At 41.2% G+C, this 26079-nt stretch overlaps 1 protein-coding gene across 1 annotated transcript in view; it reads right to left on the minus strand.

Moving 5' to 3' along the window:
• Positions 1-10083, minus strand: part of SPRED1 (sprouty related EVH1 domain containing 1) — a 64426-nt gene extending 54343 nt beyond the window's left edge. The window contains exon 1 of the mRNA XM_052782485.1: positions 9074-10083. Within this exon, the coding sequence (XP_052638445.1) occupies positions 9074-9105 (32 nt within the window). The 5' untranslated portion in view covers positions 9106-10083. The remainder of the gene's footprint in view (positions 1-9073) is intronic.
• Positions 10084-26079: the final 15996 nt, after the last annotated feature.

Consider the following 26079-nt stretch of genomic DNA (forward strand, 5'->3'; position numbering starts at 1 on the left):
AGCAAGATTCTGTCAGGACATTTATGGGCCTTAATGCATAAAACCAGCTGTGCAATAACAGCCTGATTTTAGACACTCTCTCTAACTTCTTCAGGAACCACAGAGCAGAACACAGTAAAAATATCTTAAGAACAATACACTTTACCTACCAACTGCCAGAAAAAAAAAAAAAAGGTATAAAAAAAATCTAACTAGAAAAATGTATTCACCGATTAAGAAACGACAAGCAACTGGCATTTTCGTTTCAATGAGAGTTGCAAGTACTTTGCACTTACATGCCTGAAGTATGACACTATTCCTGTAGGATACATGAGTGACACCACAAAACCCCAGGCTTAATGGTAATCCATACATTAGGTGCCTCCACAGCAAATATGCCCACACATGTCAACAGCCTAACTGGCACTCTGCAACTAGCATGCTAGATGCACTTATCCCATAGTGGCATGACTTCTCATAACAGATGTCATTATCACCTTAAAAGAACCAAACCAAAAGCAAGTTCAACATAACAAATGTATTATTCCCTCAAATAACTTCTCATACAACACTAGAGAGAGCTTCCAAATTGGGGTGAGGGGAAACCCCAACACCAAAACCGCAACTTTCAGATAAGGATTAAGAAAATAGTGCTAGCAGAAAGAATATAAGAAACAGCATGCTACAAGTCTGGATAGAATTACAGCAATATTACCAACATCTGAAATACTCTCATAGTTGAAATCTGAAAATTAAAGACTAAAACCAGACTAAACTGCAGAAACAAACCAACCCCTAACAAACTTGTTAGAACACTGCTTTACTTTTCAATATCAGTATTTATAGAATTGTAATGCTTAAGGTGCAGTCTTCAATTATACAGCACGACCTGCGCGTGATCAGAAGGTGCAGTCCTCCTCTCTGGCACAGGATGAGCAGCAAATGTGGCAAGGGGCTGAAAAAAAGAAAATGGGCATTTCCTAGTATTGAAGGTTTGAGAGCAGAACCCAGGCAATCTGATTATATTCCTGGCTCTGTCTCATTATCAAAATCATCAAAATTCATACCCCCTGGCCACATGGATTGTATTTGCACAAACAATCTCAGTTCTCAAGTCTGAAAATTCTCAAGCATTTCATTTTCAACTTTGCATTCCCTTGGCACGCTCATTATCTACCACTGGTAGAAGCAATCATAATTTCGTCTACAGTTTTTTCTTCTTAAAATCTTGCAAAATTAAAGTAAGAGGCAGCAACCCCCAAATTTTTTTGCATAACATCAGTAGCACAGATCAGTACCATTTGAACTACAAGTGGAACTTTTAATGAGATAGATAATTGCCCCCTGAAGTGGGCACAAACATACCTAAGTCTACCCTACTAGGAAACTTCCAATCTATTCTTGGTCCCAAAGGGAACAAAGACCAGTGATTAGCAACAGTAACTAGTGCTTAAAAACATACAGGTTTGGTACATAAGATCAGCCACTTACATAGATTAAAAAACAGGATTTCCCATTTTAAATGTATAGGCCTCAACTCTAAATCCTGAACTGGCTTCTTTACACCTTTCAAAAACGTGTTCCTGTTCAAGGCTCAAGATGAATCGGCCTCAATCACAGGCTTCATATTAAGGCATGCTGTACTGGGATCCAGAGTAAGCACACCACGCACAGAAAGAAATACCTAGGGCATAGTGTACTTCACGTCCGAGAGGCTGAAAAGTTTCTAGGAAGCTACATAAAAATTCCTAAATCACAGCAGGCTCTGTACTCCCACCTTTCACTACCCTTACTTAATCCTTTCAAAAGGTTAAAGAGAGGGAAATCACTTCTGCTCTCAAGGTTTATACCACTTCACCAGAACAGGTCTGCACAATTTCTGAAAGAAAAAAATCCCAGGCAGGAAGCCTCACTGAGAGTTGTATCTTACCAGTTTTGGGTTTATTTAGGGAAGGCATTCAGTCATTAACAATTTTTAATAACCCTGACACTAGTTTTCAGTAATTACTTGTTTTATTAATGAAATTCTTGATGCTTCTTGTTGCTACGCTTGTTTACTCACAGCATTAGACTTTACTAAAACTGAAATAAACGAGTTTCATTTTTGCTTTGACAAACTTCAGTTAGTGTCGCAAGTCATCAGTACAAGTCACAGAAAAAGGGTAATTGTCAACAGTTGTCAGATCATCTTGGGGAAACCCTATCTATTTGGTACTGTTTTTCTGGAGTTTCTTTTTTTTAGGGGGGAAAAAAAAAAAAAGACAAGACAACTCTTCCATAGACTTAAATGCTGCCTGCTCTTGCAAACCATTCAAGCCAAACATCAGCTCACAGAATTTCTTTAGGGGTTCTGAACAGGTGAGTGTTTGACTTGCTGTAGCAGAAGTACGGATTACAAAACTTCCTCAACTAACTAAAATATCACAAACAGCAATAGTCAAAATCTTCAAACACAAGAATGAATAGATTGGGGTGGGCGGAGAAGAAAAAAATAAAAATCTTTACCACCTCATTTTTAAGATGGTTTGGATGTTTCAACAATACACATTTGGGGAATTCTTGTGTATCACACACATGAAAAATTTTTTCTTCTGAATGGAAGTTTGGCATCAGGCAGCAATGCAGAATGGAACACAGTAACTGCTGAAGTTTCTATGGCCTATTTTCCCTGTTTGAATTGAAGTATTTACTGTCATATGACAATGAGTTCTTACGAGAAAAAATGCTTGTGATCTCCTTGCATATATAGATGCATTTATCATCATTATATTGGTACTTTATTATTATTATTATTTATTTTCCCCACCTTATTTGGAGCATTGGGAATTAGGGCCTGCAACTGTGTGTAGCAAGTCAGCTATTATTTAATCAGAGCCACATTTATGAACAATTTTAGTACTCAAAGCACTTAAATGCACGTTTTTTGTCCCTTGGCATATCTAAAGATTTGTTGGTCCCCCCCCTTTTTTTTTTTAATTCTTTTCCTGCCATATGTAGGAGAAAAACAGTCACTATACAGCACTGAATATAAACAAATGAATATTCTTTTAACAAACTGGTATTACAGATATCAGCATGAACACTATGTAAAAGATAAGCTTGAAAAAGTTGTGAAAACACATGCACTTAAAATGTCTGCTTACTTCCTACAAGTTAAGTGCTGTTCAATACCACCATAGTCTTAGAGACTGGTTCCTATTACAGATATTTTTAAAGTAGGAGAGGTACCATGCTTACCCTGGTACCATATACCATAAAATATGTTACCATATACAACATGATACCACCTCATGTATGAGGCAAACCACAGGGAGTAGTGCCAGCCAACAGATTTTACCAGATCATAGTCTAAGCACTAGCAAAAAAAAATTCTTCTCTTACAGAGTACAGGAAAAGTAAGCACAAGGAAAGTACGTATTGCTATTGTCTTAAGCCTAGAAATGTATGTTAATACAGCATACCAAAAGAGCATCCAGTCACCTTCCTTCCCTTAAAAACCAAGCATCACTGAAGATTATTTCTGCTGAATACCAAGACTGGTTAGAAGACACGCCTAACAAAGTATTAGAAAGTATAAAAAAAAAAATGTTGCAAATATGTTTACATCTTATTGAATTTTAATTTGGAATATTTGTACCACATTAGTCATCAAAAATTGAATAAATACTTCACAACTGGAAGTGCTTTCAGAAAGAAGAATGAGTATTTTTGAGGGAGAGAAAGAAGCAACAAATTTTTTATTATCAGGAACCATTTAGTTTTTGTTTACAACCAATTCCAGCCATTCAGTAACTGTACAAACTGTGATAGTTAAAATTTGCTTGCTTAATTGTTGTTGCACATTAGAACAGAGAGGAAAATGACAAAGATAGTTCCTTTTTTAATATATCCATAAAGAAACTGGGATCCTCAACAACATGGCAACTCCCAGCCATCTTTCAAATTCCTTTAAGGAAACTGCAATATGTTCCAATCGAGAAAGAAGAGTAAGAGGGAGAAAGCAGAGAGTTAAACATTAGAACACCACCATTTAAGACAACATACATTGTATGCTGTTGCATAGTTACTTTTTTTGAATCAGGGAAGTAGAAACCAAAAAAAGACAGAAGTATTTCCTTTGTCTCCTTTTTAAACTTGTGTCAATATTCTGAAAAGTATTTTTTGTTTCTGGTGTTTGTCATATCCCATCAAGTCATCACCAGTGCATATGATTTCTTCAGATGTACACAAGAATGGGTAAATAACAAACAAAAATGCCAGTGTTTAGCCTAAAATCCACCAGTAATGCCCTCAGCTTTAATCCTGTGACTTCTGATCCTGTCAAGATATTCCTTTCAAGAAATGTCTTTACTTTTGAAACATATACGCTGATGCCCTCACTGCCACTTTAACACTTCAGAACATTAAATTTTAAATGAACAAACAAGGGAAACACTCGTCATTTTTTAATTCAAATATTATCACTGGCTCCAGTTATGCTGAAACATCCAGAAAGCATTTTTCTGCAGTACCACAGTAATCAAGAAATGTTGCTAAGGTGAACCTTTTTTTTTTTTTACAATAAAACAAACAAACCCCATCCCCAGATTACGTAACATGCAAACTCAGTTTCACCTTCAAAATAGCGCCACGTAACATAAAGCTGAAGAGACAGCAAGAAGCAGTTCGTAAGACTGGAAAAGCCTCCCCAGAACTCTATAAAGAGCCACTGCCCTAAAAGAAAATATATCAGAATTGCAATGATTTCATATAATCAATTGGTTTAGAGGATGCTTTCCTTAAAAAAAATAAAAATTAAAATTCTTACTACTTTTTACAAAGTCCTTACATTAAGGGATGAAGAATTCCAAAGTCTATATATGCCTTAGATAGCAGAAAGAAAACTAGCCTGCTGAAAAGTGTTAAAATCCTCCGAGAACTAATAAAACCAAACTAATTGGCTTTGCTTTCTGTGATACGATTTCATGTTCATCTTTCAGTATTTGGGCTTGTAATACAAGGAGTTCTGAAGCACAAATGAAGTATAGACAGTATTTTCATAAATACTGAAGACATGAACATACCAAGTAAGTATTTTATTTAAAAAATTTAGTTCAGCTTTACTGTTTCAAATCAACACTTGACGATGTTTATAACATCATAATCTGGAGGCTGTTAAGCACAGCATTAGTATACACTCCATGTTTCTTTAATTTATATTCTCTTGAATTATCTAGGACAATGAGTATAAGATTACCTATATTTATGTAGCAAAACAATTAGCATATGACAGTCTGAATCTGTAAAAATACAGTATGTAAACCAACTCTGAAAATAATTCAAAAGCACAAGCATTCCCTGAAAGAGACCACCTGCAATACAGAGGAAAATAAACAAGCCAATAAAGCAGTGCTCCTACTTTTCAATAGCAGCAACTCAGACTCCATCTTAAGCCTGTCATCATTCATCCCTGCTGAATGGGGACTACATAACGTAACAATTATTTTGTTTTACCCAACACTGAAATTCAGTAGCATTTCTAGACAGCAATAAAATCTGCCACCAAAACAGGAATTTGGTACAGTGCTTGCTGACCTGCCTGCTTTGACATTATTATGTTAAGTTGCATGAACAGCAAATTGACCCGCAAGTCCACAAATGCTACTAATTCCTTCATTTAAAAACTGATAGTATTTGTGAACACTGTGTTCATGCTGACTACACGGATTGCAAAACACCACCGAGGGGGGAAAAAAAAAAAATTATCTGGAGGTATAGAAATACTTTCATTTAACTAATACCTGACAAATACAGTAACATCATTGCAAGAACAATATAAAATTACCAACAAAGATTCATCCGTGGCTATCAAAATTTTATAAGGCTGCCTATCATATGTTCATGACTGACAAGAAACCTAGTAGTCCTTAATGCAGCTTTTTAATTAATCTTTCCCCCCACCACTGAGAATGTAACATTATTAACTGAGGTCAAACTCTAGACACTGCAAATATTTATATCTTATTCCATAAAATGAAGTTTTATAAACAAAGAATAATGCTCAATTACCAGAATATTCCTGGTAGCCATAATGACACAAAATGCATTGCAAAGTACCCGTATTCGCCCTTATATGCCAAGAGATTTGTTAATGAATTCAAGGCCATTGATGTCATCAATTATACTGATAAAATTAAACACAGTGAACTTTTAATATATGATGAATTTCAATTTGTAGATCTGCCCTATTTTCACAAACAGTTTATTTGGAGCTTCAATCATATTTCCCAATCATTTAAAGTGACACGCTTGTGTTATGTGCAAAATCAACCAAAGAGGAACAATGACTCTGGCCTCACCAAAAATGCTGTCAGAAAAAAAGCAAATGAAACCAAGAAGAGAAATATTTTTCTTATTTTTCTTCTGATATTCTAATAACCAACATAAAAAAAATCTATCCTTTGAGAAAAAACACCATTTATGGTGCTTTGTAAGGTTATACACATTTAGCTCTGTAACAACACTGAATAAACTCAAACCAAATACTGTATGTGAGCTTTTCTTTCTCATTTTAAGTAAAAATTAGTAATCTTTCAGGTATTCTCTTAGGTTGCACTAACAACAAAGCCTCCACCGCTCCACAAATGTATAATTAAGGATCACTTTAGTGTAATTTGTTAAGATAATGAAATAGTGTATTCATGAGCAGTGAACATCACCATTTTAACGCTGGCAACCACAAAACAGTTACATCAAACAAATACGTTGTCTGCTTCAGGGATCCTTCATCACTAAGTTTCATTTGATTTTATTTCTTGAAAGATTTCAAAATTTTTAAAATCAAAGTTAATACACCGACCTCTAAACAGTTTATGCCATATTAAAAACACTTCTCTGTTATTCTGATATTTCAGAGGTCTCTCCAGCCACGGCATAGGTTAAGGAGAAATGACGATAGCTAATCTGCCATAAAATTCTCAAAGTAAACAGACAAAAAATGAACTGCACTGCTGGCTTCTATCAATTTAGTTGTCTTCACTGTTACCTGTATTTTATAATAGGCAACATTTTCAGATGTCTCATTAGGTATGACTGACTTCCTTCTATGCTAGGTTGATTACCTTGCAGATGTAAGACAGTATTGTTCAATAAAACGTAAATTACCCAAAATTTATTAACATACGGTCTTGAAAACATGCTCATAATAATGAATTTAATTTTCAGTATTTTATTTTTGAGTCAGTATTTCTGGAGGGGAAAATATTTCAACGTTTTCTGAATAAAACTCTTCCCTGCTTAAATGTTGGGTGGTACAGCGAGAAGGTACTTCTGAACTAATGCTCCTTTACAGGAAAAGGACAAACACAAACGTAAAAACAACTCCCCCTCCCCCCCCCCCCCCCATCTTTACAGTAACTTCCCATGCTGGCAGCCATAAGCCCTCTTTCTGCTGCCCTCTCTGATAAACCTGCCGGCCTGGCCGCCTCTCCCTTCCCATGCAGGTCTGATCTGCGAGGCTGCTGAATGCAGACACTGTACTGCACTGTGAATGGACAGCCAGGTATTTTATGAATGGAGCGGATCACGTGCTCCCAGCACCTCCCCGAGCTGATATTTCCCACATAACTGTGTCAACAAGCAGCGAACAGCACATATTAATACAGCAGGTCCTGGAGACCTTCCTCCGCCAGCCGCCGGCTACAGCCTGGTCCTTAGCACAGGAGCAGCAGCTTTGGGCGCTCAGCAGGGCAGGTTTTGCCGCAGGTCAGCGGTGATGACAGCAAATTTTTTTTTGGTTGGTTTTTTTTTTTTTTATGAATGGAGATTGTGGTATGCAAATGAGAGCGATTCACAAAAAAGGAAACATGGCGGCGGCCCCGGCTGCCGGCCCCGCGGGCGCCGCGGCGGCTCCCGCCCGGCCCGGCCCGGCCCAGCCCGGCCCGCTCGCTCCGCGCTCAGCGCCGCGGCCGGCAGCGCGGAGCAACCCGGGCTCCGCTCCCCCGCGGGGCTCTGCCCGCCCCGCTCCTCGGGGACCGGAACGCCGTGTTTTGGGGCGCGCACGGGAAGGTGCGCAGGCTTTGCTCAGGGGAAGGCAGCGAAATGGGAAATCCGTCTTTCCTGCCGGAGGAGACCCGTCCGCACCCCGCCAGCCGGGCTGCTCTTCACCCACCCACCGCTACCTACCCGTACAATGGGCGCAACGCTCCCTCCCCATCGCCATGGCCGCGGCCGGCGCCCGCATCATTCATAAAATCAGCCCCAGCAAATACCGACATCGCAGACGGTAACGCTAAAGCTCGGAGGCTGGAGCCATCAACCTTAAACTTCCCGGCAACAGAAAAAGTTTCAAAATACTTTATGTTTGGCTTTCAATGCCGTAAAGAAGTCGGATGTTTTCTGACAAATATTTTTCTCCTCCGACCCAAAATGTATTTCAAAGACAGATTACATGCAGGGGGGATACAGCCGCACACACGCACATTCTCCTCTAGATTTCCTCCAAACCAGCCACATTAAAAATATTAAGAGATTCTTGAACTGGCCCCTTCCTCTCTCTCAAAAAAAAAAAAAAAAAAAAAGAAAAAAAGAAGTCTCAAGTGCTCATTAAAAGGAAAAAAAAAAAAGGCTCTAGGGTAGGTTTAAGCTGTATTTACACTGACTCATCCAATTAAAATTCAGGAGCAGTTTCCTGCAGGATGAAGCTCCCACACATTAGTTTCCATGTGAAATATCTACAAGTAATAGGATACTATCAGAGGTGGTACGTGCCGATACCTCTCTGGCCATTCAAACCCCATCCTCCCCCTCCAACACACCATCGTTACCTGCACCGTTTTCTACTGGGCTTTAATTAAACCACGCTTTTCTGGCCGCTGGCTCGCAGCCCTTCTGAACCAAACTCCTTCACAAAGAAGGAGCTTCTGGGCTTCCATGTATGCGAGCACAAATGCGCAGTACGCGGACGGGGAGGCCAGGACACGTACGTGCGCGGGCAGAGGCCCCCGCGGGGCGCGGAGCCGGGGCGGGGGGGACGACGACGACGACGGACGGACACGGACGCGCCGAGCCCCGGCCCCAGCCCGACCCCGGGGCGGAGGGAAGAACGGCCGCTTACTCGTTGTTAGAAGTCGCCGTCTCTTCGCTCATTTTCTCCTCACCGCGATCCGACAGGGAGACGGAGCAGCACCGACGCAGCCAGGGCGCAGCCAGAACTCACCAGAAACTTCACCATTGTTACCCCCCCGGTCCGCCGCCCCCGGCCAGGGCACGGGCAGCGCTGTGAAGTGAGGGAGCGGGAGGGGAAAGGAGGGGGGGGGCGAGCGATCTTTATCCTGGAAACACGAAATCCCGTTGTCCGGCGCTGAAGCGTATTTCCCGTGTCTGTAGAGATGATGATGAAGGTAGCGGTGGAAACAGCGGCAACAACCACGGGTCTTCTGCTCTCGAGCTGCTCCCGGTTAAAGGGGAACAGAGTGCTGGAGACAAGGGAGGGCTCCCCGCCGCAAAAAGCTGCACCGCACCGTCCTCCCGCTGCAGCTCATCTCCCGCTGCAGCCGCCTTCGCTGCTGCTGCCCTCCTCCTCCTCCTCCTCCTCCTCCTGCTCGGCCGCCTCCCTGCCCGCCCGCCTCCCGCGCCCAGCCGGGGCAGGCGGCGGCAGAAATTCCTCCAGACACCGGAGCCGCCACAGGCCGGGGCGGGAGAGGGGGGGGTAAGGGGGGCAGAGCGGCTCGGCTGGGCTCTCCCACCCCCTCCAAAGCGACGCCGAGCACTGCGGAGGGAGGACGAGCCGGCCCCAAGGAGAAGGCTGGTGACGGGGGGAGGGAGGCGTTTTAAACCAGCCTGGGGGTGGGAAGGGGGGGGACGGAGGAGAGAGAGGATGCGTCACGGCTGTTTGTGTGAGGAGAGGAGCGCGGAGGGAGGGGAAGAGGAGCTGCCAGGGCGAGAGACGAGCCCCCGGCCGCAGGACGAGGGGGAGAGGAGGGAGAAAGCCCGCGGGGAAGTTCAGCGGCAGCGCTCCCCGCCCGGCAGCAACTCCATTAGCGGCCGCCGCCGCCGCCTCGGCTCCTCACAGCCGCCGCCGCCGCCGCCGCCGCCGCCTCCTCCTCACAGGAAAACTAGGCGGAAGCGCTGACTTCAAGCTCCTTCCGCCGCCACAGCTTGATCCAAAATAACCACGGGGGAGAGGGAGGAGGAAGAAGAGGGAAGAGCGAGGGGCAGAAAGCAACCCCCTCGACCCCGCGCCCGCCGCCGGACGGGCCCGCGCCACCGCCCTGCGCTCGACTTTCCTGAAAGTAGTTCCCTCCCCCCCGGCGCTGCCTCACGCGCTTCCCGAGGAGCCTCCGCCGCACACGCACGCACGGCGCCGCCGCCGCGGAGGGATACGCGAGCGGCTCCGGCGTCGCCCTCCTTCCTGCTCCGGGGGCGCGGGGCAGACGGCTTGCGGGGCCCCGCGGGAGCCGCTCCCGCCCTCGGCCCCTCCGGCCCCAGCTCGGCGTGGGGCTGCGCAGACCCCCGGGTGGCCGGCGGGAGCGGGCCGCTGGCGGGGAGGGGCCCGGCCCGGCCCGGCCCGGGGGGGCTCTGGCGGGCGCGGCTGAGCGCCGTCGGGCCTCCGCGGCGCCGTGCCTGGGCGCCTCCGCCTGCGGGCTGGGTTTCCGCTCCTTCCCTAGTTCCTTAAGCCGAAGTGAACGTGACCGCGAAGCGCGCGGCAGCCCGCCTCTGGCGAGCGCGGCGGGCTGGTGTCCCGTTCCCCGGCGCCGGTACCGCCTGCTTCCCAGCCCGCCGTTAGCCTCCGCGTTCCGCAGAGACGCGGCGGCCGGGAGGACGGACTGGCGAGCCGAGAAACGCGGTCACGTTCACCTGGATCTGCTGTGCTTCAGGTGACGCCGTCTGAGGCCGCCGCCGGGGCGCGGAGGTGCGGCGCGGGGTTTACCCTCTCCCGTTGCGGGGGGAGCTCTCCCGTAACGGGTTCCGTGACTCCGCAAACGCGGGAGCGGGCGGTGGCGCGGCCTCTCTCCCCCTCTCCACGCCCGCTGAAATGGAAGCGCTTGGAGTTGCTCCAGGTAAGCGGTGAAAGCGAGAAGCAGCAGCGACCGAACCCAAGTCCCTCTTCAGGAACTTGGATGGTAAGCGCGCTGCTTGATCTGAGGGAGAAGTGGAGCAGCGCTGCAAACCCCGAGGACTCAAACATCATGAGTCAGACCATCAAGTAAATTAGGTTATAATAAAAGATTATGTTGCGGGCTTGTCTGTCGGCTGGATTTTGATCTCTTCCTGCCTAGTCTTTGCATGTGTGCTTGCCAACCGATACATCTCATTGCCCGAAATTTAGGGAGTAAAATACTGTGGTGCTACTGTAAGAGACATCGCTTCCCCGATGCACGTTCGTTATCCCCGGCTTCTCGTGTACTTCCTCATTTTTTCACAGCAGCGCTCCAAGAGCCTTCACTGTCAACTCTAGTCCCGTTTCAGTTTTTCCTCTAACTGCGGGATTTCTTCCCAACCCTGGTGGTGTCATAGGAGCAGCGATGAGCTGTTCTCTCTTCCTGTTTGAAAAAGATGGGGCGAGCTCCCTTGGCGATAATAACATGTCTGATTCCCACACTACCAGTGGTTGGCTGCTGTTCCCAAGGAAGGGAGAGACTGGAACATGGGAAATCAGGAGAAAGAGTTTTCACCATTTCAGGGGAACCTGGAGTGCCTCACATCATCATAGGCCAGACTACAAACTTGCAGCATCTGTTTGAATGCACAGAAGCAGGGCAGTATTGCGTTTATCAAGGGTATTTGTTAAGGAAATTCTACCTTTTCACTTAAGGTTCAAAGTACAGTTTGTCTGTGGGTCTTAATGATGTCCAAAGATTTTTTTTTCAAGACTTTCCCTTTTTCTGTGTGACTAAAAACTATAAGAAAATGTTGCAGTGAGGAAAAAGCGTATACAGTTTCAGTCAGGTTTTTATTTTGAGGGGTAGTTAGTTAAAGCATTTTAAACATAAATGTATTTTTATCTTATGGCAGGCAAAAAAGGGCATGTTTTGTTTCTAGATAGTTTATGTTTGTTGCAATATTCCTATGGATTGAAATTCCATGTTTCTGTAAGAGGGTTCTACCATAAGCATAATGGAACAATTCTAGTAAACTGCTATCACGCTCTCTCTGATAAAGGGCCTATAACATGTTTCAAGCAGCACACATCTCAAACCTGCTGTAATAATGCTTGCTTCCTTGGATCTGGGAGGTTTTTGGAGGAAAATTTCCAATTGTTTTGTAAAAGCTTTTTTTTCCCCCTAAGAGAGTACACTCAAAAATGGATAAGTTATTCATGCCGCAACCTCATCCAAATACTAAAAATACATTACAAACCCATTTTTTGTACAATTTTACAATTCACATGAGTCAAATTGAGTATTTGATGGGACTCCCCTCAAGTGTTTTGAAACTCAGCTGTGGGGACGTAGTATTATTCTACTTAGCAATGAGAATCCTTTCAGAGAACTTCCTGTCTTGTGACTGGCAGATAGTGTGACTTCCTGCCAATTCTCATTTTCTACTGGCTTCAAAGTTGAAATACTTAACGTTCTGTAAGCTACTGGTTTTATTAAGATAATTTGATTAATCTGATCCTGTACAAGAATGCTCAAGAATCAGCTCAGTTTGTCAGATGGTGGTATAGCTCTGTTCAGATGCACCTGAAGAAAAAGACATGATGATGACAAGAAAGAGCATTAATCTGGGGTTTTATTTTAAATTCCTTAAATATGTTTGATGTAAAAATGATTTTCATCATGGAGATTCAATAAAAGGAACTGTTTTGTAATATACCAGAGATAATTTCAAATCATTTCAGTCTCCCAAAGGTTTTTGTGAGTGTTTTTATTAAGAATAAAACGTGTATCCAGTTGTCAGCTGAAAATGAGAGGCTCGTGCTGTGACCTGTAGTTGTCTGTGTGGAGGAGGTAAGGGGAGAAGGGCCCACTGGTTATTCACGTGTGGCGGCTCTTCAGCTTCTGCAAGCAGTCTCGTGCTGCAGTCTGTGTAGCAGAGGCCTTGCAAGCAGTTTCTCTCCCTTTACCTGAATACCATAAAGAGGACAGAAAATCTGCACTAGTCTGTGTCTTGATTTTGAAATCCTGTTTGTTTACCTCTGCCCAGGTTGGAAAGATCAGAGGACACAATCCCAGAGGATTGGGTCCTTTTGCTGAGCGGCAGTTGGTTTCAGGGCCTTCCAGGTTCGTTTTTTGGAGCAGAAATAAGAGATCAGGTGTTTTCAATGTAAGTGGCTTATTTCAGAAGTATGTGTGAGCCCTCCCTGTGCAAACAAGGCAGAAGCGGGCTGGGCATGGGTGACACCATTCAGAAACCTCAAACGGCTGCTTCATGTCCCAAGCACCACATGTTTTGGGGTCTTGTCTTTCTTTGTATGTTCTGTGCCTCTTTGCTTTGTGATGTTCCAGACTTTACAATTTAAATATCCTGAGTTGAAATCTGGCCTTCCTGTGTGTCACCTGGAAAAGATAACTCTAAAAAGGAAAGCTTCTAGTGCTTTTCACTAGAGCTGCTGAGGTGTACTCACTTGGTCTTTGGTGTAAATACAGGGATGACTCCCTAGCTAGAGACAAGATATGCCCAGTATGGAATGGGAAAAATGTGGTCAAAAACTGTGATTTTTTTACATTGCTTTTGATGTTTTCCTACACACAACGCCTACTTTAGTTGCACGTTACAAAAACTAACTTAGACCTCAATGCCATTGCTCTGCTGTAGCATTTTGATAGCTGTGGACATCTGAGGTGCAAGTATTCTCTGGCCTTGCTTCCAGAGACCCTTTTAAATGAGAAATGGGGAGGCGATAGTTACTGCTGAAGGAAAATGAAGGCAATGGATGTAATTAGGAAGCCACGTAACATACAAGGAGAAATCTGTGTAAGCAAAATAATAATCTGTATTCTGAATTTCTGTATTTTTGTAATTTTCACGCATGTATGCATCCCAAACTCATCAGTGTTGGTCCTTCTTTGACTAAGGCTATTCTTAAAAATGCTCAGTTAATCAGGAGTGATTATGATGGGGTGGCAGTCTGCTCTATGTTACAAAACATACTTACTTGACTAAGTGGGACTAAAGCATTTCTCATATACTACTACTGAATGTAGAACCAGTGTACATTTGGCCCAATATGCTTATTCACCATTCCCTGAAATGGATCCATATGTGTCTGTGAAGGTCTCTGATGAAAGAGGTGGTCAGGAGTGGCCGTGGAGTGTAGCAGGACTCTGAGTCTGCGGCAGAAGAATTATACATAGAAGATGTATTAGGGGGGTTAGGTTGCATAATTCTGGTCGGCATGGCATTCACATCTTAAAATCCATAATAGGATCAGTGGAAGTTAAGTAACACCATCCAGATTAGTCAGTCATTGCAGAACTTGTGACCAATTCTTAGTTGAGGTTTTAACTCCTAAATATGAAAGTTTTGAACTCTGCCTCCACAAAACAGAGTGATGCTTATATTTGTATCCAGATGCTAATGATAAATTTACAAATAATGGAGGTTGGATGGACATTCTGCCATTTTGAGGAAAATTACTAGAGGTCATTTGGGAATTTCTTCTGTAATAGCCTTCATTCAGAATCCTAGTGTGAGTTAAACACTGGGTGGTCATTACACATATCTTAATAAGGATTTAGCTAAACTGAGCTGATTAAATCTATATTAGTATTTCAGCAAAGTCAGATTTTGTTAATTTCTAACCAGGAATCCTGTTATTGCATGCAGGATAAAAAAGTTGTTTGTTCTACTTGATGCTACTGTCTCAAAAGATGTTTTCCAGCAAGATAAAAAACCATGTTAGAGTCAAATCTGTACCAATTCCAATGTATTTGAGATGGCTCTAACTCATCAGAATATCAGTTTCATAAATTATTCCAGTTACTGATTTGTAAAAACCTAGTAGTATTTATACTAGATAGAAAAATGTTAGCGATTGCTGCTACGTGTTGGAAAAATGGAGACCCAGGTGGGAAGATGGGGGGACATCTTGTGTGTTTTCGGATGTATCACCTGTTGCACCTTTGATGTGGCTGATGTGGCTGGCGTGCACAACAATTGCAGTGGTGATCTGTGATATCAGTTGTTCAGTAACTTTATTCTGTCCTTTTTGAGCATGCTCACGGGATGTTTTGGGATAAGCATATGTTCGGTTTTTGTGATACCTTCCTTATATGCTTTAAGGTACGGCCAGCTGGGACAGCATTGACACTGAAAGAAGCAGCCTCACCTTCCTCCTACTCTGCTCCCTTCCCTATCTTGCACCTTAGGTGGCCCAAATATTTGTGTGTTGAGCAATGAACTGCACTGGGAAATTCACCCAGATTGAAACTAGTGTGGGAAATAAAAACTGAGTAGTCTTTCAGTATTACCAGTTAACCATGCAACTAGATAAACACCCATGCTTGCCCGAGAATGGATAACACAGAGGGTGGAGCAAGAAAATGGTGGCAGTGCAAAACTGCTCTTTATGGAGGCCGCGGTGATTTGTGCCAACCTGAACTGTGGCTTGGTAAAATACTGCAAAATTTGAGCAAATAAAAGGAAGAAAACGGGCAATCTAAGTACACTGGAAGTGACTAAAATCCCATTTGTTTGCTAATGGTTATGTTAAGAAGTAAATATTCTGTGAAGAACATGCAAAAATCTTATTTAATCTTTCATATGTTTCTTTTTTTGGACTTTTTGGCCTGTTAGTATCAATAGTCACCTAGAAAATCAGGCCCCAGGATCCTCCAAAGGGAAAGTCCCAAATATATTCAGAAATTACAATGGTGCCTGCTGGCCAGCAACTGGGACAGATTCATTGCAGTCATTTCAGTCTATATAAAATAGGAACCGGAGACACATTTCTGTTCCATATGCAGAAATGTATTGTCTAGGGGAAACTGTGGTCTAATGCGCCGAACACAGAATGACCCGTCAGCAATTCTGGTTCTCCTCCCAGCCTTGCCACCTCTGTGTTGTGCGATCTTTGGCAATTCATTTAAAAATCTGTGGGGTATGGCAGGATTGAACAGGAGCTTGCAATGTACTTGAAGAGATTTCAGCAGAGATGCTGTGGTCAATTGTATGCAGACTTTTAATTCATTTCGGGGCACAGCTGGGAGATTAGTTTTAAGCTACCACTGCAGGGAGTTAAAGCAAACCTGTTTCTTTTGCAGTAAGATGAACAAGGAGCATTTACACAACCGTTTAATATGTTCAGCCATGAGGAAGTAGGTTCGTTCCTACATCACTCAGCTTCCATGGGAGGACAATTCCTACTCCACCCTGGTTTCCCTCACTTCTAGAAATGAGAATGCACTATATTTTTAAAGGTGCCTCAGAGATTCAAATGGATACATAACTCTCAAGCTTTTCCATTCCAATAGAAGCAGAAAGGAATCAGAAATGGATAGGCAAGGTCTGAATGGAGTGTTAGCTCAAGCACAAGTCAACGTTGCCCATAGTCTTTGCTTTAGAAAATAGACTGCGCAGTACCAGGATTGCAAGGAGAGAACTTGCCTTGCACCACTTCAGGTGCCCAGTTACTCCAATATCTTCTTCCACCATGCTTATTATTGCCATTTTATTGAAACTGTTTAATTTAAAAGAATGTTAAAACCTGAGACTTTCTGTGTTGTGCTTGTTTCTTTTCCTACAAATGGGCTTGTGCTGCAAGCCAGTGTGACACCTAAGCTGCATGTGCCATTATTTCTAGGAGCCACACAGAGCTGTGCTAAATTAACTAATGGCATGATTATACCATCAAACAGATTCAATTAAATTGTTATACGTGCATGCTGCCTCTTGTAGAAAAGCTTTAACTCAGGGAAGGAGAACAAAAATTTAAAACAGCAATATAAACTAATTTAAAAGTCAAGCATCCAGTATAAAAGGTTTTTTGGTATTTATAGTGCATGTTTCCATTCCTCCTTCTTTACAACGAAGCAAATTCATCCTTTATTTAAAAAAATCGCTGTCTTTCTTCTTAAGTAATGGAGATTATGAATATTATTTTAGAATTGTAGTGTACTTGAGATCTGGGCTATTTTTAATTCCGATTGCCTAAGAGATTTTTCTTTTGCCCAAGAAGGTCTGGAAGCAAAAAGTCCTCTTGCTTACTTCCCCAATTCAAGCTCATGATGTGTAACTCTAGAAACTCACTGCTTCTAGTTATCAGCACGCGGACTAGGATGTAGCTCTGGTTTAGTGACTAGCTTAGACCAGACACCCAACTTTTAGATCGTTAAACGAACCCTACTTACGAGCGCTTTCTATACTTTAAAAAATGATCAGTCTAGCAAATTGGTATAATACTTTAGGGTCTTTCAGATCCTGAATTGCTCTGATGTCTCTCAGCTGAGAAATAAAACAAGGTCCTGATTAGCAGTAGCATTATTAAAAACCCTGTGGCACTTTTTGCCCGAGCTGACTATAGATGGGTAATCACATCCACGGTTACATAACGAAGATAAACATTTCACGGCATTATAAACTCTCCTGCTGTGAAGCATAAGCCACCCACCAACTGCCTGATTTTAGGAAGAACCCTCTCTATTACATAACTGTTCAGTATGGGGGTTTCTTGCACCTGCCTCTGAAGCATCTGGTACTTGTCACCTTCAAAAACAGGATTCAAGACTCGATGGACAACTAATCTGAGCCAATCTGGCAATTTTTATGTAACCGAAGGCTCTTTGTGACAGGAGGACGAGTCGTAGTTCTCGCTGATGTATCTGCCGAGTTCCCAGGGCTATTTAAAATGTGTATTGTATGTTCTTCCTTAAAAGTTCATTTTTAAGCTGCTTGATACAAGGTAATATTGTAGGAATCGCTATACAAATGTGCAAATGAGTGGGACTGTATTCATATGTGTGATTGTGGGTGACTTTTAAGTACATTTCTGTTCATGAAGAAGCAATGAATTGCTAGCAGAGAAAGTGGGAGTACTATTACATAAGTTGGAGCTATCCAGGATATCTTTAACTCATTCTCATATGCTTTGTGCAGTTTTCCTTTCTTCTCAGAATGGGCAGAACAGGTGTAACTATTTAACATCGGCTGTATCTCACCCTAGATTCAGCTCCTCCCTACAGAGTTTAGTTAGTGTGGATTCCTGATTGCTCTCACAAGCAGATCACACAAATGCTACCAAAATGCTTGTGAAAGAATTTACACAAGAGACCTGTATCAGGGGATTTTATCATTTGTAGGAAGAAAAATTTTAGATACCTTCTATTGAAGTAACATCTTTGATTTCAAAGCATTCTTCAAACCCTAGATAGGAAACCTGTTATTTTTCATGAGAGTGTATTAGGCTGTGGGATGGTAAAAGGTTATGTTTAAATTAAAGTATTTTCTTTCTAGCCCATTTTTAAATCTCACTGATGTTTCTGAGAATTAAACACGTACATAAAGCTAAGCACATTCTTGACAGCTTTGCGGCTGTAGGATAGTGTAACTTGCTGCCTGTATTAAAACAGATCTAAGCATTCCTTAAACAAAAGTCTTGTAGTGCACAGCAACACAGTGAAACATTTTATTGTGGGACATTAACAATGCCATATCTAACTGAAATGTAATGCTCTAAATAAAAAATTGGCAGCATTAGATGCTGTATACATGTTCATTGGTAATGATATTTAATATTTTAAACGTCAGATTAATCTGAAGCTCTCCAACCAATAGACTTCATGAAAAGCTCTCCAAACATTTTCATCCATCTCTGTGGGTTCCAAATGTATCGGCTCTTTGTCTTTTTCCTGGTTGCACTGATTGCAACTGTCACTGAGTCACACAGCTTGCTTTGGGCCTGCAGCCAAGTTGATTACAACAACAACTTGTGAACCATAAAAAGGTAGTTTCAGATCTGAGAGTGCTGAATTATAAAGAAAAAGGACACACTAAATCCATCTGAAAAAGAGCAGACTCAAAAAGTATTTTTGCATCATTCTCACTACTTTCTCAAGAAAGAAATTAGTTATCAGTGGTGAAATTAATTCTTTTGAGATGTCACAGGCAGCTACAAATGAAAAAGATGTTGAAACTGGCTGTAGACTGTCAGATGATAAGGCAGTACCTGTCAGTGCAAAGATCACAGACACACGGGTTTAGGGGCAAATGCGCTAAAATGATTGCTTAGTTACTTTCAGTGTATTTCAGTGTTATTTATTTCTCAGTAAAAGGACTGCTCACCAGCTGTCTAGGAATATTTGACATCTCCAGGGTGTAAACAATAAAACTAACAAATTTCTTTATTCAGTAGCATTTACATGGATGATCTTTATACAATGGATGGTGAGCATACCAAGTAGGAAAGAACTAAGCTGTTGTCCTTTGGGGGGCCCTGGAAAGCACTATCATTAAAAATAATATCACAACTTTTTTGGATGACTGACTAAAAAGTTTTCTTCCTATCTTCCACAGCATAGCCTGGCTCACATAAATCATTTGGGGAAAAAAGTACTTGAGTTCTCAATGTTTTAACCCATATATTTTAATTGCATGAATTCAATGGGGGTTGGGTGTATTGATAACTTTTAAAGGTTTCAGTCTATCTGGGAAAACACCACTTTGATTTAAAAATGGAGTTTTGCACTAGATAAGCTAAAAGTATTCTATAAAGTAATAAGGAGCAAGACATTAATTTAATCTATGTGGCTCCAATGACATGAGCACCTGTGTTACATAATTTTTCTTCTGTAGTGACCAAACTTTTAGAACAACCCAACTTGTTTCTCCTCCATACTCACAGTGGGAAGCTGATCTCTGTCTTCATTCCCCAATTGGGAGAAAACATCATAATTTCCAGCCTAAATTTATTCATGATCAGATTATATCCACGTGTTCTCATGACAACACTGTCTGCTAGCTTAAACAGTTTTCTCCCTTGATACATTTATAGTCCATCACCGTATCAGTCCCCATACTCTGGATGAACCAGACCACGATCTTCAATTTTCTTCTCACGTGCCAGGCTCTCCATTTCCATGACCAGTTGAATAGCCCATCTCTGCAACTGCTTTAGCTTGAATTCATCCTTCTTGAACACGAAACACAGGAATTGTGCAGAACAGTTTATATGAGGTATTGCCAGGGCTCTGCACTAATGGTATTAATCCTTCCATGTCTCTGATACAGCCTATGAATGCATTACTCTTTTTCTTTGTTTATAGCAGATTGGTAGCTAAATAGTTTTGTATCCAGTTAATGTATACATGTCATTCTCCTCCTGAGTTGTCTCTAGCTGGGGAGCTCAGATTTTATAGTAAAACTTTTGTTCTTAGTTTCTAAATGCTTGATTTTGGCCTTTGAATTTCAGTTCATTTCTGTTACTCCAGTCCTCAAAGTTATCCAGTTTTTTCTAGTGCGATATCCTCCTCTGTTGTGATCACTTTGCTTTATCAGTCCATCTCATAACCACAGATGTTTTCTGTGACATCTACATTAATCCAGATGCAAATAAGACTGATCCCAAGAGCAGTGCTTGAACTCCACTAGCTGCCTCTCTCTAGCTTGATGCTTTTCTTTCAACATTTGATGAGAAACATCTGCACTTTGTAAGGTGACATGGAGACCACTGCTCCTGCAGTTCCTTCAGAACAATTGAGGGCAAATAAACAATATTAATATTCAGATTAAGCATAAAGAAGTATAATCTAATGTTGATGCTTCATCTGATTTAGAACTCAGAAGGCATCAGAAAGCCTCCAGCTTGTCTCCCCTTTCATCCAACTTTGAATAAAGACTACGACAGTAAAACTAAAAGCCTTTGTGAGAAAGAAGGTTGTCAGGTTCATTCAGATCCAGAAATTCAAATACATCTTGGAACAGTAAGGCAGAAACCATACTAACTGCTTCAGTTTAATCTGCAAATCACAAAGCTCCATCAGAACTAGCAACAATTTATATAATTCTTTACAGTTTCGGTATACAAGGCAAGACATAAAGACTAAACTACCACCTACTATCTGCTTTCTCTCATTTCTTAGATTGTAAACTGTTTGAGGTAGGGCTAGTTTTAAGATTATTCTGTTTCCATAGTGCTTAGAAAAATGGGCTCTTATTCTTAGTTGGCACTATTGTAGGAAACACGATTTCTGAAGAAGTATGGACAAAAACTGCCCTGTTGTCAATAAATCATGGATAATAGTAATGCTTTACATATTTCCTCTTAGCCTCCACATTCTGTAAAGATTAAAAAAAAAACCACAAAAAACTTCCACTGTAAATAACAAAGTACATATATTTGCTGTACAAAGAGCAGTGTTCAGTTAATGTAATGACTAAATCCAATTCACAAATATACAAAAAATTTAGTCAGGTTTTAGAAACTATTTTTAATTCTTTCCATTGTACACACAAGCTGCAACACATATGATATGATATTCCTACATCTCTGATCTGTAGAAGAGGAGAAAGGGATTTTAAACCCTATTCTTGATTTTCTGAGATTGATTAAAATGCTTCAGCACAGCTGAATTGTGCAGGTGTAAATTGTCTGTGTGTGGGAGGAAGAGACAGAATTGCTTCTCTTCAGCCTGATCTGACTTACACTGCAGCAAACAGCCTTTTCTCCTTTATGAAATGTGTGGTAGTCAAGAAGCATCCTGCTCCTCTTGTGATCTGGGGTACTGACAGAGTGTTTCCAGTTATTCATTCTAGATGGGAAATGCAGACAGGTACAATGCAGAACACATGGTTGGAAATGTGCTCTGGGTTTTTGGTAGAATTCTTCCATCGCTAAATCAATCTTCTAAATGTCTGTGCAGTGCGCTTGTTTTTAAGCTTTTATACACAAACACATTCAGACACACATGCATGTATAGCCATGCACACATACACATGTGTGTGTGCCCAGATATGCATACATATGTGTGAACACATATCTCAGTTGTTCCTGAAAAATGAAGCATTTATAAATTAATAAACCTTTTCAGCTATTTTTCTTCCATGATATTATACCTACTCGGCAGGCTTTGATGTTGCTGGTATCAGTGTGTCTGCGGGGCTCAATGATCTGGGCTTCATTGCACTAGCCGTTGAGTGTGCACACAGAGAAGAATAATCCAGTAAAGAGTGGAAGCCCAATAGTGTTTGCAGACAGAAATGGGGGGCACCTACAACTATTATTTGTCCATTGCCTGGAGATGGAAAGGGAGACTAGACTGTAAGCGAGGCACCTAGATCATATGCCTGTTTATGTGTGTTGTATATTTTTTCCTGCTGTGATTCGCCCAAGGTTGTACTGAGTCTCTGTGGTGAGAGCATGAATTGATTCCAGATCTCTTGATTTCGGTCTAATATGTTAACCACACATTATTGTCCCACTGTTACTAGAAAATACATACCTGAAAATGCTGTGTATCTGAGATTGCTGGGAACTGTTATTTGGCTTGACTGGCTATGAATCAATTTAGAACAATAAGAGTGGGCATACTAAAAGTGGATTAGTAAAGCATTTTGGGAAATTAAGAAATTTTAAAAGCCCCAAGAGAGAATCGAAGAGCAAAACTTTCTTGAAGTCAATGGAGAGAGCAGCTGATTGACATATATTTTATAGAGAACTCAAATCCACCTAGTGTGCAACAGCAATTGTTAATGTAAAAGCAAATAATCTTTGTTTTTTCAGTCACTTGACTAGAAAGAAACTTGCTGTTCACAGGACACAGACTACAGGGAGAGCTGCAAAGGGTCATCCAGCAGAAAATACATTCTGAGGATGTTCTTTGCACTCTTTATCTTTTTAGATTCCTGTCAGTGAAGTCTCAAGGTATCATCTCTTTGCTGATATGCCCTCCTGAATGAATGTAGTAATTACCTCTATTAAAACAGCAAATACCATCTGAGCAGCACTCCTATAACCACAGTTCAGGTTTCAAAACAGAAAAAGGAAGTACATTTATCTTCAGGAATGAGGAGTCATCAAGCAAAACAGTCATTCAGCACATGTGTCTCTTTTTATGTCCCCTGGTCTTCTGAGACCATCAGAAGGATTTTGCTGTGGTGTGTTTCATGATGTTAACGGTCCAATAGGATAAATGGTATTTGTTAAAAAGTTTTCAGAAGCCCAGGAATAGACAAACTGGGACAAAGATATAGTAGAAAGAACCAAGGAGGGCATTTTTCTTGGTCTGGAGCTAAATCTCTTAGTACTTACAAGCTTTCAAAGATCAGCTTCTGTATTTTGCAGTGGAGAACTTGGATACAATACCTAGCAATAAGTTTTTGCTGGTTTTTATTAGTTTAGCATTTATGTAGTTAGACTTTCCAGCTAGACTTTCAGGCAATAATTGTGTATGGCCTACTATTCCTGTATGTGTTTTCAAGTGCTATGTCGTATGACTCCTACTGGCAGGGATTTTCTGTCCTCCACTGTATTACTTTTCTAACAAATAATACAAATATTCAGACTGCCAAATATGCATATGTTTACATGTACATTTTCAATTTTGCTTTTAGAAATGTTATTGTGTTTTGTATGGCTTACAAAAGGTTTGGCATTAAATTTCTGCCTGGTGTGAGAATGTAAAATTATATTACTGGAGAAACATTAGCTTATGGCAGCCGTAACTGTATGTGAAATGTAAAGAAAACATATTCTCTAGATTACAGAAAATATGCTCTTTGATATCTTCTTCTGCCAGTCTAGCAGTGCAAGGGACATTTCCGGAGGAAAGATGTTGTTACTGGGAATGTATAGTTTTGCAATAATTTTCTAACAAAACACTCTCTTGATCTTGTGATTGAGTTATAAGTTAAGGCAGCCCTGAAGTGATCTGACCTTGGGACCAACAACTTCAAGACTTGGGGAATGTAAAAGGAGCAGCATCTTGCCACTACTAATCCTCTGAACATTAAAAACTGCATTCAGCTAGGTTCAGCTAGATCAGGGTGTTTTTCCGTTGTCCTTCAATCTTTCCACAACTCTTTTTCCTCCAACAATGTCAATGCTGTTGTTTTTTATTTTATTTTCTATTAGTAACAGAGTCATAATCAATGGCTTTCAGGATTGGTGAGCAGCTGACATTTGCTTTGGGATTACCCCAAACTGTCAGACCATTACTATCTCCTATGTTGGCCATGACCATATTTCACTGCTTATATATTTGCTAGCTACTGTATGGTGATTACTTATATTAAATGAAACACATGGAAGGAGCTTTGCCAGCATCTTAATGAATCTTCTGAGAGTGATTCGCTTGTGGTTCAGCTGCCTTGCTGTAGCTCCCAGATCTTTCATTTTCAAATCTACCACTTCTCAGTTTTCCACAGACTTTTGTCATTTGCTCAAAGATAAGGCAAGGAAATGTGAAGTCCGAGAGTTGGTACATGTTGTTGCTTTCCAAATCCCACAAAGATTCTTCAAACGCTGTAGACCACAGCAAATTTCTTAGGCAAGTCAAGCTATTGTAAATGAAAAAAAATCAGATGCAAAAAAAGCTGATGTAAAATTATATATGTTTATGATTAAAATGCTCTCATGGTATATGGAAACACAGAATATATGCTGCTCTCAAGTTACTCACAGGATTGCTAAAGAAGTCATCCTGCTATTCTTAGAAACAGTTCTGAGAACATTTCTTTTGCTGTATGATCACAAATAAATCTTACTTCATCTGAAAACCCACGGAAACTCAGAAGCCTTTTCTGTGCCACCTTCGGATTGATCAGGATACCCCATTCCATGATTTTGGATGAATCACTGTATCTTTTTGAGCAAGATTGTTACTATCACATAACTACCACCCAGATAATAGAAATGATGCTCTCTCTTCTTATCGCTGACTGAATAATCACCAGCTGGAAAAAGCAGTAGCTGGTATCAGGCAATACACAAAAGGCAGGAGAGTCAATATTCATCAGCCAATGTGATGAAGAACTGAGCTGGAATATTTTTCTCTAGCTTCAAATAATTGTCTTTATTTTTAATATTACGTTTTTAACATGAGACTGAGTAAGTGTAAAGTTAGTTATTCATGTGGAGGCTCTTCACATAAATCATGGTTCTCAGGCTGCACCTTACAAAGTGTGACCAGCATTTAAAGTAAAATCCCTTTCCTGATCGGCTTGTCTGCAAAAAATATTTTAAGGAGAGATCCCCTATACAGGATATGACTTCTTCTACTCCTCTTTGTCTCTACTTGAAAGCTCTCTTTCTAGATTTCAAAACTGTCCCTGACTTGGCTTCATACTTTTCTGATTTTGTGTTCTGTTCTTCCCATCTCATCCATTTCCCAGTTTTAGATTTTTCTCTCTTCTTTTTCTGCCCTTTTCTTCTGTGAATCATTCTTCCATGTGTACTACACATCCTTTCATCCAAACAAATGTGGCCACTAACTCTTACATGAAAACTGTAATTGGTGAAAATTGGAGTAATGCTCCTGAAAAAGTTACAAATTTTTTGTCATTTTCTTAATGGTTTCACTGAAGATCTTAATTTCTACTTTAGACACACTTCCTTTGCAATATATTAGTGATTTAGTATGTTAAGTATGATACATAAATCTGTCAGGTTTTGTAATGAAAAAATACATGAATGAACAAGTTCCTAGCAATTAGGAAGAGGAATTATATCTTCACAGAGAACAGAAGTGTCCACTAAGACTGGCAGGTACACTGATGGTCCCTTAGACTTCTATCAGACTATTTGCAGGAGAAAACCATCTCCAGTAAAGCCATGCAATCATACAGTGCAAAATATTCCTATGAGGCATCTGCCTGGGGTTTATTTTACCACTTCCATGTTGCGCTATTTTGGCATGACCATCATTAGGCTTTTGAGGTCTGAAACAACCCTATAATAAAATGCTATTTTTTTAGTGTAGTTATAAAACACTCACAGCATGAAGTCCATCACTGCCTCCTCATACACCACAAGTTAGGAAATGGTGTGGGATCACATTTGCCTGTTGCTATTTTCTTAATGTCGTTTGGGGTTTTTTTTCAGGGTTTGTTTTTTTTTTTCATTTACAATCCTTGTATTTTCCATAGAGGAGGGTGAGCTACCAGAGACCAACACACAAAAAGCTATTCAAGATATATGAAAAAGTGGCAAAAACCCGAGAAGTCTGAGGATACCAGTGCTATGGT

Source organism: Harpia harpyja, chromosome 3 (genome assembly GCF_026419915.1).
Source record: "Harpia harpyja isolate bHarHar1 chromosome 3, bHarHar1 primary haplotype, whole genome shotgun sequence".
NCBI lineage: Eukaryota > Metazoa > Chordata > Aves > Accipitriformes > Accipitridae > Harpia > Harpia harpyja.